The sequence below is a fragment of the Cotesia typhae genome, unplaced genomic scaffold (assembly GCF_013202065.1).
Source record: "Cotesia typhae breed Kobodo isofemale line unplaced genomic scaffold, CoteBio_Ctyphae contig_20, whole genome shotgun sequence".
In the NCBI taxonomy this organism is placed as follows: Eukaryota; Metazoa; Arthropoda; class Insecta; order Hymenoptera; family Braconidae; genus Cotesia; species Cotesia typhae.
Window position 1 is genome coordinate 2156703 of NW_027423725.1, and position 18117 is coordinate 2174819.

The window sequence follows — 18117 nt, forward strand, 5'->3', positions numbered from 1 at the left end:
CCTATGCAAAAATAGGAAAAATCCCTATATTTTTTTCTCCGTGTGGATATAACCCGTTAATAAGAAACTAAAAAATGGAAATTTTTTATTTTTTTCAGCTGAAAAAAGTTAACCAAAAAGGCGCTTGTGTACTAGACCATAGAACGCAGGTTTGGCCCCAGGGACCTTCAAATTTTTTTTAATACCTTGTTAGCCATTTTTATCGAGTAGTTTAGAGAAATAATTTAATTTATAGCTTGTTCAAAATCTATTCAATTATTCGAGTAACCGAATCCGTGTAATTTACAAATCCACCAAAAGTAAAAAAGTAAAAAACTCAAAAGCGGAACAATTGGACATAAATCCGCAAGCCTGCATTGAAACAAATCATTAAAAAAAGAGCGCTGGAGTGTATAGAGATAAGCTCTATTATTTAGCGCGAATCAAAAATCTCGTCTGTTATTATCGACAGGTGAGATGAAAGTACTCATGCTTGTGCAGACCTCAATTGATCTAAATTACTATTGAAAGATAGTTGAGTGAATTGAACAAGTAGGTAGACCCGTATGAGATTGAATCGACTGGTTGAAGGGCTTAATATAATACAGAAACTAGTTTGAATTCTATGGTAGAACAAAACTAAACTGTAAATCTGATCATCTGGCGTATATCTTGTATCTAGTCTTCAATAGTTATAAATTCATCAATGTCTTTTTGACGCAATTTACTCAAGTATCGTTAGCATCAAAGTTACTTCTTGACTTACCGTCCATCATCGATTGTTCTGCAACTGACCTCCAGAAGTTTCGAAGAAGGCCATTTAATTTTCTGTTTCAAGTTTAGAAGTTTGACTCAAAATATAACGGTCAAGTGGATAACGAAATAAATTATTTAGTCTAAGGGGTTTGACTTCGAGCACGGAAATCCACAAATTGACAAACTTTATGTACTCATTCTTTGACAAAAGTTTTTAAAAGTATCCTTTAGTTCTTCATTTTAAGTTAAAAACTGTCGGAAATTCAACTTAAGAGAATACTCGAACTGAAGTTTAGTTTTTAAACTCCAAAATATGAAGAATAATTAACTTTTTTTTTCAACTCACAGCTTATAGAAAATTATATGATACTAGTATATGTTCCTGTTAAAGATTCTATGAAAATCAAATAAATCGTCTCAACGCAAAATATCTCAGGAAATGTCCTAACACAGTTCCTGCGCATAAAAAAAGGTTCACTTGAGCCAAGAAAATATTTTTCTTCTTAATTATTTTTTTGAGCGAAAAAAAAATTTTTTTTTACTCAAGAAATTTCACTTATTGCAACAAAATTAATTCTCTTGCTTTAAAAAATACGTATCTTGATCCAAGAAAAATTATTTAAGTCAAGAAAATCGTCTTGTTTTGAGAATATTCAGCCTCTTGCTCCAAAAAATTTAGTTCTTAATAGAAGTAAATTTTCTTGTCTTGAGAAAATTTTTCTCTTGCTCAAAAAAATTAAATATCTTGATAGAAGTAAATTTTTATCAATATTTTTATTGATTAACATGTCAAATGGGAAGATCAAATAATATTGAATCATTTTTTTTTATTCAATATGTATAATTGCACGCTAAAATAATATAAAATGGGTATCAAATATTCAAGAGAAAAATTTTCTCAAGGTGAGAAAATTTTTTCTCAGCTGAAGTAGTTAGCGCTGCTTCCCTAAAGTATCTAAGAATTTTGATCAAATATAAAAATTTATTGTATCAAGTATCTATAATAATTTGAATTAAGAAAAAATTACTTCCACCTTATAAAATACTAGCTGTTGTCCGCCCGCTCCGCTGGGCACTTTATAGAATTGTAGTTTTAGATCTGGACTTGAAATTCAATTGGAGTATTATTTTGACTTGCACAGGTTCTACATTCCATCGAATCGGAAGTAGAATTTATTGAAATCCGTATTGAGATGATCTCTACATGACAAATAAAAGATCCTTACCAAAGTTGCAGTTTTTTGAAGCCATATTTTAAAAATTAAGATTTTTTATTGTTAACACCCACCCCCGCGATCTTTATTGGAGGTGATTCGGTGTAAAATCCGTTCTTAGATTATTTTTGTATCACATCTAGACGACTTCTATTAAATTTGGAGTCTATGGGAGCTATAGCTTGGAAATTAAAAATTTTCATTGTTAATACCTACCCCCGCAATCCTTTGTGGGGTGAGATATCGTAAAATTCATTGATAGATTATTTCTACATTTCTTACAGAAGATTCCTATCAAATTTGAAGTCGATAGGAACTATAGTTTGAAAACGGGAATTTTTTGTTGTTAACGCCCCCGCAACCCCCCTTGTGGGTGGAATTTCGTAAAATCCGTTCTTAGGTGACCTCGACTCGGCATAAGGAATATTCTTGCCAAATTTCAAGTCTCTAGGTCTTATAGTTCCAGAGATATCGTGATGAGTGACTATATCTATAGAAAGTCTCCTATACATCTATAGATTTTTTTGACTTTTTCGAATTTTTTAAAAATACTAAAAATTGAAATTTGGGGATGATCGTAGTTTATGCCATAGTGACATTACTCTAGATTAATAATCTTCTTTTTTATTTTATTTCAGATTTCTAGGAGAGTTGGAATCGTGGGCATGGTCACATGCCAATTTTTTGAGACCCCCCCCCCCGCCCCTGCATTGCATTTTTGAAAAATACATAAAAAAGCGAACAATTAAAAAAAAAAATTATCACAATTTAAAAAAATTTTACTAATTAAAAAAAAAATTTATCAATTAAAAAAAAAAAAGTCGAATATCAAAATTTTTGAAAAAATGATTAATCCAAGATTCTACTTACTAAGTATAATTCAAATTATACGGGATATTTTTTCGGATTATATCCAGTGTTATCTTACGCGGTATAACCAGAAAAATTACTTGGTCAAATCGGAGATTGCACTGAGTATAATACAAAAATAATTTAGTATAATCTGGATTATATTTGATATTATCTGAAATTTTTTTTCTCCACAGATAACACTGTGTATAATATGGAAGGATATGCAGTGTAATTTTGTTCTTTCCGTGTATCTCCAGAAAAAAATTTCTTTGAGAATATTTTTCACATAAAAAGTCAGTAATAAACACTTCTTTGTATGTTATCGTAAATTTATAACTTTTATTTAGTTAATTTATTCATTTTTATACAAATACAACAAATTACTTATAATAATTAACTAACTAATAATAATGATGCATTGATGTATAGTTTATTAATTATCAGATTAAACAATACTTGATTAATCAATAATAATTAATCAAAACCCTGAAGTTAACAATTATTGTTTTTAATAATAATACAATGCACTTGATTTAGTACTTAAAGATTCCGTAGTATGGATTATTTTATCAATTTTAAAAATTAATAATACATCGATAGTTGTGTTATTATATATATACAAAGATTTTACCAAAAAAAAAAAAAAATTTTTTTTAAATTAATTAAAAAAAAAAAAAAATATTTTTTTCTCGTTTCGTTTGAATTTCTACATATTAAACATATATATATATATATATATATATATATATATATATATATATATATATATATATATATATATATATATATATATATATTTTTTTTTTTTTTATGTTACACAATATATTTCACATCACCATCATTTGTATATAACAATTTAAAATAAATAAATAAAAAATTCGACAAATGTGAATTATGTTTGTCATTTAAAATTATAATTATTTAATGATAAAATAAATTTAAAACGCATACATTTCTTTAATAAACCATCTTACATACATTTATGGCATTATTTTAATCTTATTTTTTTTTATAATAGTGATATTCTACATTTTAAATAATTAAAAATAATTACATATTACATTACACTAGACAAATAATAATTTGGTCAACTAATCCCAGTTCTAATTAATTTTTTTTTCTTATAATTATAACATTAAATTGTTATTTATTGTTACAATTATAAGCTAATTAACTAATAGATTTTATGATAATAAATTTTAAATTATAATATTAAAAATATTTTGAAACAATTCTGTCATCCTTGATCGCGGTATGAAAACAAAAAAATCATTCAACTATCACGCGTATTATCTGGTGATGTTCATTAATAATATTTATTTATTTATTTATTTAATTAACTAAATTGTTTATTATATTTATATTAATTTTAATTACTTAATCTGTGTTTTAAGATGTTGTAAAAATTCATAATAACTTAATGCTACTTCTGTACGGTCTTCAATTAAATAGTCGATGAATAGATTCTTGAAATGGCTGTCATCGCTGTAAATTATAAAACATTTATTAATTCTATTTTTGATGTTTAAATAAAATTTTTATAATAATTTAACTAAAAATTAAATGATTGAAGTTAAGAAACTTTAAAAGAATATTCAAAAATTTGCTCTATAGACAACTAGCGCCACCGTAGCAATTTTGATAACTTAACTCTTTATTAATCTCATATAATTTTATATAAACCAAAAATTTAGTTTAAAAAAAAAATGTCATGATAAAAAAAATGCAAGGCAGAATAAAAATTTGATTTAAAAAATCTAGTAATTTAATTTTATATTCAGTACGTAATTATCAATTTTTAAAATAAAAGTTTGCGCATACACGGAAAGAACAAATGATACTGAATATCATCCCAGATTATACTGAGTGAAAAAAAATTTTAGATAGTAGCTAGTATAATCCAGATTACAATGAGTATAATCCAGATTACAATGAGTATAATCCAGATTATAGAGAGTATAATTCAGATATCACGCAGTATAATCTAGATTTTTCTAGCTACTATCTGAAATTTTTTTCACTACAGATATTATTGAGTATAATCTGGGATGACATACAGTGCCATCTTGTTCTTTCCGTGTCCACAAAATATATGCAGTTGTTGTAATAAAAAAAAAAAAAAAAAAATCAGTTTGTGTAAAAATATTAAAAAGTTGTAAAAATTAATCAGTAGAACTTAATCTCGCCGTGTTCAGTACTCAGAAAAAAAACTTTTAGCACCAAGAAAATTTTAAAGAAGACAAAAATTATTATGGAGCAAGAAGAAATTTTCTTGGCTCAAGAAAGTTTAGCTTCATTCAAGAAATTTTTAATCTTCCTTAATATTTTCTTGAGTCAAAAAAATTTATCCTCCAGTCAAGAATTTTTTTTTTTCCAGGGTAGGTACATTTAAGATCAATTTATGTAAAATTAAATACTTCATAACCAATAAACAAGGAATTGTCAAAACAATTGAATATCAAATTATCAATTATGTTTCTTAGAATAAGTATGTTAATAATTGAAATACTACTTTGACCAACAATAGTTGTAAATTATCCAATGTATCTATTGTTGTTAGTATGGCTTCGGCCATTGATTTAAATATGAATACTGCCGATAATATTGTATCAGAATATAGAACTATCAATAATTCTTAAATTAATAACATTTGAATGCTACAATTTATTCATTACATGGAAGAAAATACCATTTAAAAAAAAATTATAGTTTTTGAGTTAAAACTACAAAAAAAAAATATAACACTCTTTTAAGCTCATATCTTCCAGTAAATTTACAAATAATGTATTTATGCTCATTTTATCAAAACTGATAAATATTTGGAGCCTTTACCTGATTGGTAGAAAATTTCAAGTTGAACTTAGAGCGAATTTTTATAAATAAAATTTTTTAATATTATTAATATAATTTAATTAAAAAAAAAAAAAAAATACCGTATTATTTGTACAGTTGCATAATATGGTTTTTCTTCTTGTAAACTGAACAAGAATAACCTTAGCCGTTCATTTTCCACAGTGTTTAATTCTGGTAAGTCGTACTAAAAAATAAACAAAAAAATATTAATTAAAGAGCCTCTTAAAAAAAAAAAGATAATAATTAATAATTACCATTTCTTCAGGAATGGCTGAGTAACAGGATACACCCAATACATTAGTACAAAAGAGTGGATCAATATTTTTCCCGATATAAATATAAATTTTATCACCAGAATCTAATAAAAATGCGCCGCGGAAATCCAGTTTCTCAGCGGTTAAATGTAAGCGCTGGGGTTGAGGACACAATCTGCCATCAATCTCTTTTCCATTTTGATCATCTAAATTATGAATCGGATATAAGTCTGGATAAACCATCAACATCAACTGTGACAGTGGTAACGACTTCATTTGGCACATTGCAAATATACGATCGTCCAATCGGGTACTTGTGCCGGTTCTGAAGGCAACCTATTGATCAATTAAAAATAATTAATGTGATATTGATATTATAATTAAATTTAATATTTAATAAGTAACTCAGATACTTACGCTTTTCATTAAGGCTACGATGTAAAGAGGTAATAGTTTTAAATTAAGTGGTGCCATTAAACCACCAGTACTTGATGGTTGTGCTATTTTGTATGCCGACAACGCGTCAATGGCGACATTTATTAATGCATCACGTGCATCCGATAATGAAGTCTGCTGTGATCTATCAACGGCTGTAATAATTTTTTTTTAATTTTTAATATTTTATCAGATATCCATTTAGTAAATTCAATAAAAATTGCTGTGATAATTTCATTTGTTTCTTATATTAAAAATCTATAATTAATTATTTAACAATATGAAAACTTTAATGTCTTCTAATAAGCTGATAAAAAAATAGATAGTAATTGGATAAGAACTAATAATTGTAATTAGCGCCAAAATTTTTGCCGCAAATTCAAAATAACAGATTATTATTAATGGTTCAAATATTTGATGTTATATCAAAAGTATTGGTCCTATGAAAAATTTTTTTTAAAGAAAAGTTGTTCACAATTTCATTTTATAAAAAAAAATTAGGAAAACGGTTGACTCTAAAGGCCATCCCTGCAACTTCCCGCTAATTCCATATTAGAAAATTAGATACAATACTGCGAATTTATATGGGTGATTCTCTGTAAAAATGTTTTTTGCTGTCCCAGGCATGTTTTTATTAGAAAAATTGTTATTATGTGACTAAAAAAAATTTATTATATAAGTAAACTAATACTATTTTGTAGGAGACTCAAAATATTCAAAATTTGATTTTATAGATTATTAACTAATGAATCTACAGATTTTTGACAAAAATTATTGTAAAGCAAAGTATCTTCGTTTTAAGTACAAGGATATTGTTATCCATGAATAATTAATTTTTCAATTTCAGTATTTTCCGCTGTACATTAACCAAAATTCCGGAAAACGACAAATTACTGAAGAAAACACGATTACCACTAGGAATTTTGATACACCCTTTTAAAGATTTAAATGTAAGTATCAATCCTAACACAGATAGAAAATTTAAATTGACGAAAGAAAAAAAATTTCGAATCAAGAAAATCATTTCGAAAAATTCGATAATCTTGAGTCAAACTAAAAAATTCTGGATCCAAGACATTTTTCTCGATTTAAGGGACACAACTAGTGTGAAATTTTTAAAAAATCTATTTTTTTTTTTTTCATATTTTGATAGGCTATGCCTTTGAAAATAAGATACTAAAATTTTTAATCGATATCTCAAATAGTTTTTGAGTTACAGCCATTCAAAAAGTAGCCGCTCGGCCGTTAAAATAGGATAATTTTATCTTTAAACGCGTTTTTCTCGTAACATCATTTTTCCAATTTGTTGGAGTAATTATTCGGAGACAAATGATCCGATCACTACCAAATTTTTTTCTGCATGTCCTGTATATAGTTCTCCAAACGATGACCCTTCAGATTTTTGATCTGATTAAAAATCGAATTTTGGCGGGCCAAAAACGACCAAAATTTTGGGTAAAATTCGACTTTAAAAGAAAAAAAAACGCCACCATTTTGTCTATTTTTGATATGTTTTTTCGCCCTTGCATTATCGTACGAACAATATCTTTTAGTTTAACAAGAAATTTTTTTTTTTACGTTTTATCCACGAAGAAGGCCACAATCAAAATTTCAAAATAATTGGTACAATAATTTTTTTTTTAATTTTCAAAAATCGCTTTTTTGTTAGGCTGTCACACTAATTGTGCCCCCTTAAGTAAATTTTACTTGGCTCAAAAATTTTACTACTTCATTGAAGATCATAAATTTCTTAAGATTGATTTTCTAGGATCAAGATTTTTTCTTTTCAATCAAATTAACATTTTTATCAGTGAAATGATTTCATGGTATGTAATGAAAGTAATCAATCACTTGGGTCTATTTTTCAGCATTTACCGTTGATACAATGTAGTACAATAGTTCCTCAAGTGGTTATTTCCACCATCAATCAATTATTAAAATGCAAAACTTTGTATTATAATTGAAGAAAAATAATGAAGCCTTACCCATTTTTGACACCAATCCAATAATACATTGCTGATCAGCAGAGTACAAAATATCTGTCAGATCTGCTGAAACTGGCAAACAAAGCGTATGCACTCTGATACGTCTTTCACCTAAAAAATGAGTAATTAAACGTTTAAAATCATTTTTAAAAAATAACAAAATTAATGATAAATAACAAAAGCATACCTTTGCTGGATGTATAAAGTAAAGCAGCTTGGAAACATACAGTCTGTACATCACATAAATTTTCCTCGATAGCAACTTGCATACCGAAGCCTGCGTCTGGATTAACGTTTGGCAAACTCAATAAATCTGTTGATCTAACGAAGAAATTACCATGGAAAGTATGAATGCTTAATCCACGTGTGCAGCGTATTCTCATGACAGCTTCAAATCCTATTTTTCGAGTTAAATAACGATGCAACATACGTTCGAGAGTTTCCTTACACTGCGGTTTATTGTTACGGAATAGTGGCAAATGGTATATGCAACCACCAGAAAACTTACATATGCCAGCTGAAAGTTAAATTACTCTTTAGCAAAGTTAAGATCTAACTTTATCTTGTACAGTGAAGATTTAATGTAATTGCAGACTCACATATAGTGGCTAAATCACAGTATTGACCATTGAGTAAAAACAAATCGACGGCTATTTGCTGAGCACTGCAGTCTAGCGCAAGACGTTTGTAGAAATCAGTCGCTGGATTCAAGTAAGGTACATCCTTGTTTGCACGTGCATTTGGATCTTCTCGTGCTTGTAATGAACCTGGTCCAAAATTTGGTAAGCATGTTTGGAATACACTTACACGTCCACCACTAGCAGACTAAAAATTTATAATGCCAATTATTTATTTATCTATGTAATTAATAGAATAAGGAAAAAAATTTTGTCGTCAGTGTATTTTTGCGATAAAAAAATTTTTTTTGTATGCATTTGTATCAATTATTGAAAAGAAGATATTGCCTGTCAATTGACAGTTCAAGTTGCCTTCAAATTGCTCTTAATTAAAAATTAATAATCTTAAAAATAAATTATAAATAGAAATTGATAAAAAATAAAACAAATAAATCAAAGTTGATAAAAAATACAAGCGGTCATTATAATAAAGAATTTGTTGTATTAAATTAAGAAGAAAAACTTTCAAACCAAGAAATTTTCATTAAATTAAGTGAATGTAACTTTATTCAAAATTTTTTCTGATCAATTTAAAAAAATTTTAAATAATTTTTTTAAATCAAGATTTGTGTTTCTTCGATAAAGCTAATTTTTTTAATTACTATAAAAACTCTGCTTGTTATGTTATACATCATTTTTCCGATCATTATTAATTGATATGAATTCAAATTATTTCAGGAATACGATTTCCTAATCCAGTCATTTTATTAAACCAATAATTATCTTTCAAACGTATTTTATTTTCTTATATGATCCCGATGTTGTTTATTGACATTCACATTGAATTTCATCCACAGTAATAGGCACGCAGTAGTAGAGACAAGCTCCTTTTATGCCCGCAGTAATACATGTATATGAACTTTTTTTTTAAATGCTTATTATTTAAAGAAAATATTAGTTTATCTCTTATAAACTCTTGATTTTTTTTTTGACTCAATAATGAGTCAAACTTTGGTTTAAAAAAAAAAAATTATTGTTGTTTTTCAAAAATTTAATAAAAATGCTTTTAAAGTCAGATTTACCGAAAAAACCGCAGTAATACCCAGATTTACCCTAATATTAATTTTAAGAACTATTCTGGTGTAAAAGCACAAATTTTGGCGATTATTCACACAGTAAAAAATTTAGCATCCAAAAATTTTATGTTAAAAATTTTCATGTTAAATATTTAACACTTTTTGTGTTAATTTAACACAAAGAATGTTAAATTTACACATAAAAGTGTTAAATATTTATCACAAAATTTTTTGACACAATAACGCGGAATTTTTTACTGTGCAAAAAAAATGAATTTTTTCAAAATTCTGGACTAAAATTTCTCCTGAAAATTAACAATTTTTCAATTTATTAAAAAAAAAAAACTTACCATCAATTTATAAGCAACTTGTAATCCAGCACCTAAGGCATTATTATTATCAAGTGTTCCAGTAAATTTAGTGGGCAATTGAGTTAATAAATCACGCACTAATTCTTCCCGTTCTTTTAAATTAACAATTAAATTATCTGGACACGGTAAGAAAACATCTGTAATACAAAGTAAATAACTGCCATTAGTGATACATTAATTGATTGAAGAAATATAAAATTGATCATTAATTACCATCAACATCAAGCATTATCAATTCATGCGGCTGAGATACATTATCAGGCATGCTGAAGAAATGTACAGCTGAATCAATAGCCAGAAATCCGACTTGCATACGACTATCACCCGGTAATTTTGATAATTCTTCGCTTATCGTATTGCAAACGATTGCCAAGTATCCACTTTCAACGGCCAGTCTTGAAACGTCCAATATGAAGAGGTAAACGGCTGGTTGAGGTGGACGGAGCTGAAAATTATTAAAGCATTTTAATAAAAAATTTGATTATCATTAATGCAATTTTTTTTAATTATTTAAAAAAATTCCTAACAGAGTTACTTATTAAATTATAAAAAATTTAATTTACTTTCTTATCAATTGTATTAAATTAAATGCAAACAAAATTTATCATTAAGTTTATTTTTAATGATAAATATTTATAATTTATTAGTTTAATTATTATTAAGTCGAAAAAAATATTTTTAACAATAAAAATATAAGTAAATAATTTAATCAAGTTATAATTGTCATCAAAAATTTGACTGCTTAAAAACTTTCAAGTATTTAAAAATAAATTTTACATATTCATGCAGAAATAAATATGCTTTATTCAAAGCATAATTTTTTTATTCAATTATTATCATTAATAAATAATTCAAACATTTGAAAACAATATTTCCTTACAATTGCACTATTTACATAATGCAAAATTATTTAAAAATATTCTTTATTGTGGTAATAAAATTGTTTTTGAAGATTAAAGTGGATAAATTCTTTATGCTTGATTAAATAAATGAAATATAATAAAAAATCAATTATCATTATTTTATATAATTGATAAATAAAAATTACCATATATTCACTTGGCGCAATAAATTCAATTGTGCTCGTTTTAACTTCTGGTCTTCTCGTCGGATCGCCAAATGATTTTGAGACTGGGTCAAATTGGAATTCGTCGGGAACTTTAATCAAATAGATCATTAATGTTTAAATCTATTTAATTTATTTATTTGTTAAAAAAAAAAAAAAATCAAAATACTCACGGTCATTTGCGCGGTAACATAAATTACATTTCCACCGTTTTGGGTCAATGAAATATACATAAGGATTTATATAAGTGCGACACGCACGACAGCGCACTATTGTACTACATTGTATCAACGGTAAATGCTGAAAAATAGACACAATTGATTGATTACTTTCATTACATACCATGAAATCATTTCACTGATAAAAATGTTAATTTGACTGAAAAGAAAAAATCTTGATCCTAGAAAATCAATTTTAAGAAATTTATGATCTTCAATGAAGTAGTAAAATTTTTGAGCCAAGTAAAATTTACTTAAGGGGGCACAATTAGTGTGACAGCCTAACAAAAAAGCGATTTTTGAAAATTAAAAAAAAAATTATTGTACCAATTATTTTGAAATTTTGATTGTGGCCTTCTTCGTGGATAAAACGTAAAAAAAAAATTTCTTGTTAAACTAAAAGATATTGTTCGTATGATAATGCAAGGGCGAAAAAACATATCAAAAATAGACAAAATGGTGGCGTTTTTTTTTTTTTAAAGTCGAATTTTACCCAAAATTTTGGTCGTTTTTGGCCCGCCAAAATTCGATTTTTAATCAGATCAAAAATCTGAAGGGTCATCGTTTGGAGAACTATATACAGGACATGCAGAAAAAAATTTGGTAGTGATCGGATCATTTGTCTCCGAATAATTACTCCAACAAATTGGAAAAATGATGTTACGAGAAAAACGCGTTTAAAGATAAAATTATCCTATTCTAACGGCCGAGCGGCTACTTTTTGAATGGCTGTAACTCAAAAACTATTTGAGATATTGATTAAAAATTTTAGTATCTTATTTTCAAAGGCATAGCCTATCAAAATATGAAAAAAAAAAAAAAAATAGATTTTTTAAAAATTTCACACTAGTTGTGTCCCTTAAATCGAGAAAAATGTCTTGGATCCAGAATTTTTTAGCTTGACTCAAGATTATCGAATTTTTCGAAATGATTTTCTTGATTCGAAATTTTTTTTCTTTCGTCAATTTAAATTTTCTATCAGTGTTAGGATTGATACTTACATTTAAATCTTTAAAAGGGTGTATCAAAATTCCTAGTGGTAATCGTGTTTTCTTCAGTAATTTGTCGTTTTCCGGAATTTTGGTTAATGTACAGCGGAAAATACTGAAATTGAAAAATTAATTATTCATGGATAACAATATCCTTGTACTTAAAACGAAGATACTTTGCTTTACAATAATTTTTGTCAAAAATCTATAGATTCATTAGAATAATATTAAGACTTATGGATCCAATTTTATAGAAAAATTATAAATAAAAATAGTTGCCAGGGGACTGAGTTTCTTACGGCCCAGACACATGTTTTCAGCACAAACGGTCTTTTTGACACTAAATAAAACGGCGATAAAGCGCTCACAGCCCTATGGTTATTAACTTAAGGCTAGTTAGATCCTTATAAACTTTGCAAAAGGTAAAATAACACGGTGGATTTTTTTCTTTTGGCTTTAAACTTCTGGCAGGGGACTGTTCTTAAAACGCCTAGGACAAACTTTGGTTTAATGAATTTAATGAAACAAATTAATTTTTGGTACTTTATTGAAGAAGATTGTTAATTAACTAATTAAGTTTATAAAAATTATGGACCAAATTATATATTATAGACGAATAATTTAAAATTTAATTTTAAAGTTTCAATTTTGGCAATAGGACAACCCAGGGGACTGTTATTTCGGTGTTTTATGAATTTATAGCAAAAAACAAAAATTTATTTCATTTTAGTTTTCAGTGCTCCAAATAGAAATGTTTTTTTACTTTCGTAATAAATTTTTTTTAGTTACAAAATAACCATTTTTCTGATAAAACCATGCCTGGGATAGCAAAAAACGTCCTTACAGAGAATCACCCATATATTTTGTTCAATTAAATTATAAAAAATTGATCGAAGTAATATTTAAATAAAAATTTGTATTCCCTACCGCTTACTAATTTTAAATCAACAGAAAATAATTATACTTACTCAGGACTACAATTAACAGCTTCCAGTTCTTCTTGCGGCAACTTAATAATAGGTGGTTCAATTTTATCAGCTGGTAAAATATTTCTGTTTTGCAATAAATCAATTGAATGATGATTCCACATTTGATTGAAACCAGAATTCACAACGTCCATTCTACTCATCTTAGTATTTAATTGATTAATGTCATTCTGATAGTTATTAACCCCACCGGTCATTTGCGACGGATATCTTTTCGACATATTGTCCAAGGGTACATTTGACATTTGACCGTAATAACCTTGTCTGTTGTCATACGGGCTTGTCTGAAATTTTTAAATCAATTAAACTCCCAACTTTCTTAAAAAAAAAAATAATTTCTTTTAATTATTATTATTAATAAATTTTACCACTTGTCCAGGAAGCGGCGGTCCACTTCTCGGCAAGTTATCATTGGTAGGACTTGTAATACCCCCAGCACTAGGAACTGGATTGAAATTAGCAGGTGGATACCTCTTCTGACTAGTTAAATTTTGTTGACTTAGTCCGTAATTTTGAGTTGGATAAATCGGCGCTGTGCTGCTAGTCGGTGGTAACCTTGGATCCATCTGCTGATTACCATAATTTAACTGCTGCTTTGGGATTGGAGGCTGCTGCTGCTGAAGTTGGTGCTGCTGATTGTTAGAAAATTGAGCGGTTGGCAGTGTCGGGCGTGGCGGTCCCATAACTAAGTTCGGATTGACATTACTATTAAGATTATATTGTGAATTTGGTACTAGCGGGACAGTTGGTAAATTTTGCCCTTGATTTTTGTTGGATAAACTTGCAGATGGTGGAGGATTTGGATTTGGTGGCCTAGAGTATTGCAAGGGACTGGCTTGGTTATTTAGCCCTTGACTGAAGTTGTTATTCTGCTGCGGTTGCTGTGGCGGTAGATATTGTTGGTTACTAGAGTATGGAAGAGCATTTAGATGGCTAGGTTGATTCGCATTTACTGGCGGCTGTCTCTGGTCGTTCAACTGAGGCTGATCTTGGGTTAACTTGATTCTAGGAGCCACTGGTGGCTGTTGTTGACGCGGATCCTGTGGTTTTATGACACCCAGTGGGAATCTTGGAGGCTGAGATTGAAATACCGGCGGGTGGACTGGTCCCGGTGGATCATGAGGCTGTTGACCGTTTATTGGTGGCATTGGCGGTCTTGTCAGTTGAGGACGATATTGATTGTGAAGATATTGGGTCGGAGATGGGTCCCGAGATGTTTCACGTGATGATTGAGATGATGGCGTACCTAATTTTAAATTAATAATTAAATTAGTTGTTATAATTAATAAATTTAAACTAATAATTTAATTGTAAATTTTTTTAATAACTAATTAAATTTTTCTTTTTTTATTTCAATAAAATTGAAATTTGGAAACATTTGATAATTTTTTTAAATTTTATTAGAAATAAATTTATTGTAAAAAAAAATTTTTTTTTTAAATTCACACTTATAATTTTTATGACACTGAAGTTGACAGATATAAAAAATTTTTTTAGATATTTATAGCAATTAAATTATTATAAAAAAAATTAAATTAAAAAGTTTCACATGAAAAAATTAAAAAAAATTACAAGTGAAAATTTTTAGAAGCATTTTTTTATTGTAATTGATTTATTAAAAAAAAATTTTAAATCAACAGCTGACTGCTAACTTCAGTATTATTAATTTTTTTATTTCAACATGTGGAAATTTTTTTTTAATAATTTTATTGTTAAAATAGAAAAAATAAAAAATTTGACAGATATCTGTCAATTTGAATATTATTCTTTAGAATAATACATAGTTGATCTCCACTGATTTATTATTGAATAAAAATTTTATTCGTTAAGAATAAAAAGTATTTTTATTGTACGTAAATTAATTGAATCATTTAAATTTATTTCTTAAGAATTGAGATACCGAAGTACAAAAGTCAAGATCAAAAGTTACAGTAGAAAAAAAAATAAATTCTAAGTAATTTATTAATTTATTAATTAATAATCTTCGAGATTAATTAAGATAAATATTTAAGTAATTACCAGTAGAATTATAAATTTGTTGTTGACTACCATTTTGATTGTGTTGAATCGTTGATTGACCATTAAGTATTGAGGATGGTCCACTTTTTAATGGGACGTTGCTATCAATATTTTGTGGCTGATAGGTATTTTGTGACATTTCAAATCGCTGTCGCTTAGCCTTAATAAACTCTGAAATAAAAAATAAAAATATATTAAATATTGTGAAAGTTAAAACGTCATCACGTGCAAAAAAAAATAATAATTGATTGACAAGTGTAAAAATAAAATTAGTTTTTTTTAACAGTAATCTGAAAGTTTGTAGTTGTAAAAAATAATTATTTATTAATAAGCATAAACAGTTAATTTACTCACTTTATTGTAATATAATTTATAAATATATCCTTCCTTTTGGTGTAACTTTTATTACCAAGTAAATTACTGCTAGGTTCGGACTTTAGTCATGTGTAGCATTGCTTCTAAAAAATGGTTAACGTTTTGTGAATAATGATTAATTTTTTAGCGGATTTTATGGAAATAGATATATATGAGATTATTTTATTAATTGTTATAGCGCTGGCAACCTATAATATTCCACAGACAGACATAGACAGAGAGACACAGACATCAGTAGACAGCAAGACACTGGGATTGTTAAACGGCACGCAACATTACGTGGCAGCTCTAGTGCGACTAGAGCGCTGCCTACAACTCGTAGTGTTTATTTAGTTTTACTCCGAGTATTTTGTATCTTCATGGGTAACGTAGGCTTCAAGTTTTCTCAAGGATTCCGAGCGATAACGTAGTTTTGTCATGACGGAGGTAAGAGAAAAAAAATTGCATTAAAGTTGACAGATATTAAAAATTTATTTAGAATTTTACAGCAATTTAATTGTTATAAAAAAAATATTATTAAAAAGTTTCACGTGTGAAAATTAATAATACTGAAGTTAGCGGTCAGCTGTCAATTTTAAAAAATTTTTTAACATATTAATTCTAAAAATTTTCACTTGTAATTTGTATATGAAAATTAATTTAGCTGATAGTTGATAATTTTAAGAATTTTTGTAACAAATAAATTATGGGAAAAAAAAAATTATAAAAAAAATTGACATTTAGAAATTTTAAAAAACTAAAAATGCAATTTTTTTTAAATAAATTTTTGGAGCAAATTTATTTGTTAGAAAGAATTAAAAAATTGTCAAGTGACAGCTAACTTTAATATCATAATTTTTATTAATTTTCACATGTGAAACTTTTTAATTAAATTTTTTTTAATAATTTAATTGCTATAAAATTCTAAAAAAATTTTTAATATCTGTCAACTTCAGTGTTATGAAAATTAATAAAAATTACAAGTGAAAATTTTTGGAAGCATTTTTTTATTGTAATTAATTTGTTAAAAAAATTTTTAAATTCAACAGCTGACGGCTAACTTCAATGTTATAAGAGAAAATGTAATTTTTAATTTTTTTTTTTTAACAAATTAATATTTATCTGTGACATTTAAGTGTGTTTGAATTTTATTTAACAAATAAATTACATTTATAGTTTTTTTTATGAAAATTAATTTAGCAGACATTTTATAATTATAAGAATTCTTGTAACCAATAAATTATAGTAAAAAAATTTTTTTTAAACAAAATTGACATTTAGAAATTAAAAAAAATTGAAAATGTAATTTTTTAAAAATAATCTATTGGAACAAATTTGTTTATTAAAGAAAATTCTAAAATTTTGTAGTGACAGCAAAATTTAATGTCATTTTTTTTACAATTTCTAAATGAGAAAATTTTTTTGTTAATTTATTTATTTAAAAAAATTATGAAAATGTCTCCTAATTTAATTATCATATTTTTGATATTTAATTTAATAATAATACTTTTTTTTCTTTTCAGGCACTTTGGGGCAAATTGAAGAAGAGTCTTTCTATAAGTTGACACTTATTATTTTGATGCACTTAAATGGATCTGCAATATTCACAAGTTTCAAAGAATAACTGAATATGAATAAAAAAAAAAATGGATTTATGATTTTGAAATCAAGAAAAATCTAAAAAATTCTGTTTTTAAAATTTTTATAAAGTTCTAAAATATTCTATTTTATAATGAAAAAAAAAAATATAGGTAATTTTTAATTAAGGTAATTATTTAGATGTAGGGGTCTGTCATTTTTTAGTCATAAAAATTCAAAAAATAAAATGATATTGAAATAAGCAAGTATCTGATAATTTTTTTAATTTTTATAATAAATCAATTGTCATTAAAAGAAAGAGTTGTAAAAATTTTTCAACTAAATTTTTTTTATGTTGTGGCGGATTTATGAATTTAAATTTAAATTTAAAATTATAAAAATTTTTTTTTTCAATTTGAAAGTCAAAAAATTCATACTTGTTTTTTTTTTCGTCATTAAATTTTTTTAGAAATTAATTTTTAGAGAGTATTACTTATTTTTTTTTTTTTCTTAAA

The 18117-nt window shown here is 26.6% G+C and overlaps 1 protein-coding gene across 2 annotated transcripts; it reads right to left on the reverse strand.

Moving 5' to 3' along the window:
- Positions 1-3658: 3658 nt before the first annotated feature.
- Sec24ab (Protein transport protein Sec24AB) lies at positions 3659-16453 on the reverse strand. 2 transcript variants are annotated; one of them, XM_074259137.1, is made up of 17 exons: positions 16234-16453; positions 16025-16128; positions 15671-15841; positions 14020-14897; positions 13634-13935; positions 12678-12780; positions 11632-11758; positions 11441-11550; positions 10606-10837; positions 10372-10529; positions 8928-9153; positions 8516-8845; positions 8329-8439; positions 6326-6498; positions 5909-6244; positions 5735-5838; positions 3659-4286 (listed from the first exon to the last, which is right to left on the reverse strand). In XM_074259137.1, the coding sequence occupies exons 3-17, from the start codon at positions 15807-15809 to the stop codon at positions 4175-4177; spliced, it is 3441 nt and encodes a 1146-aa protein (XP_074115238.1). In that variant the 5' UTR covers positions 15810-15841; positions 16025-16128; positions 16234-16453; the 3' UTR covers positions 3659-4174. The 2 variants fall into 2 exon arrangements, with proteins under 2 accessions (XP_074115238.1, XP_074115237.1); XM_074259136.1 differs by having other exon boundaries at positions 16025-16453.
- Between the last annotated feature and the right edge of the window lie 1664 nt (positions 16454-18117).

What these genes read in the sequence shown, in the direction of transcription:
- Sec24ab (XM_074259137.1), bottom strand. Translation starts at nt 15,809, where the DNA reads ATGTCACAAAATACCTATCAGCCACAAAATATTGATAGCAACGTCCCA. An exon ending in TGGATTGGTGTCAAAAATGG is followed by an intron (nt 6,499 to 8,328) that starts GTAAGGCTTCAT and finishes AAATTATTACAG; the next exon opens with CCGTTGATAGATCACAGCAG. An exon ending in CAGCCATTCCTGAAGAAATG is followed by an intron (nt 5,839 to 5,908) that starts GTAATTATTAAT and finishes TTTATTTTTTAG; the next exon opens with TACGACTTACCAGAATTAAA.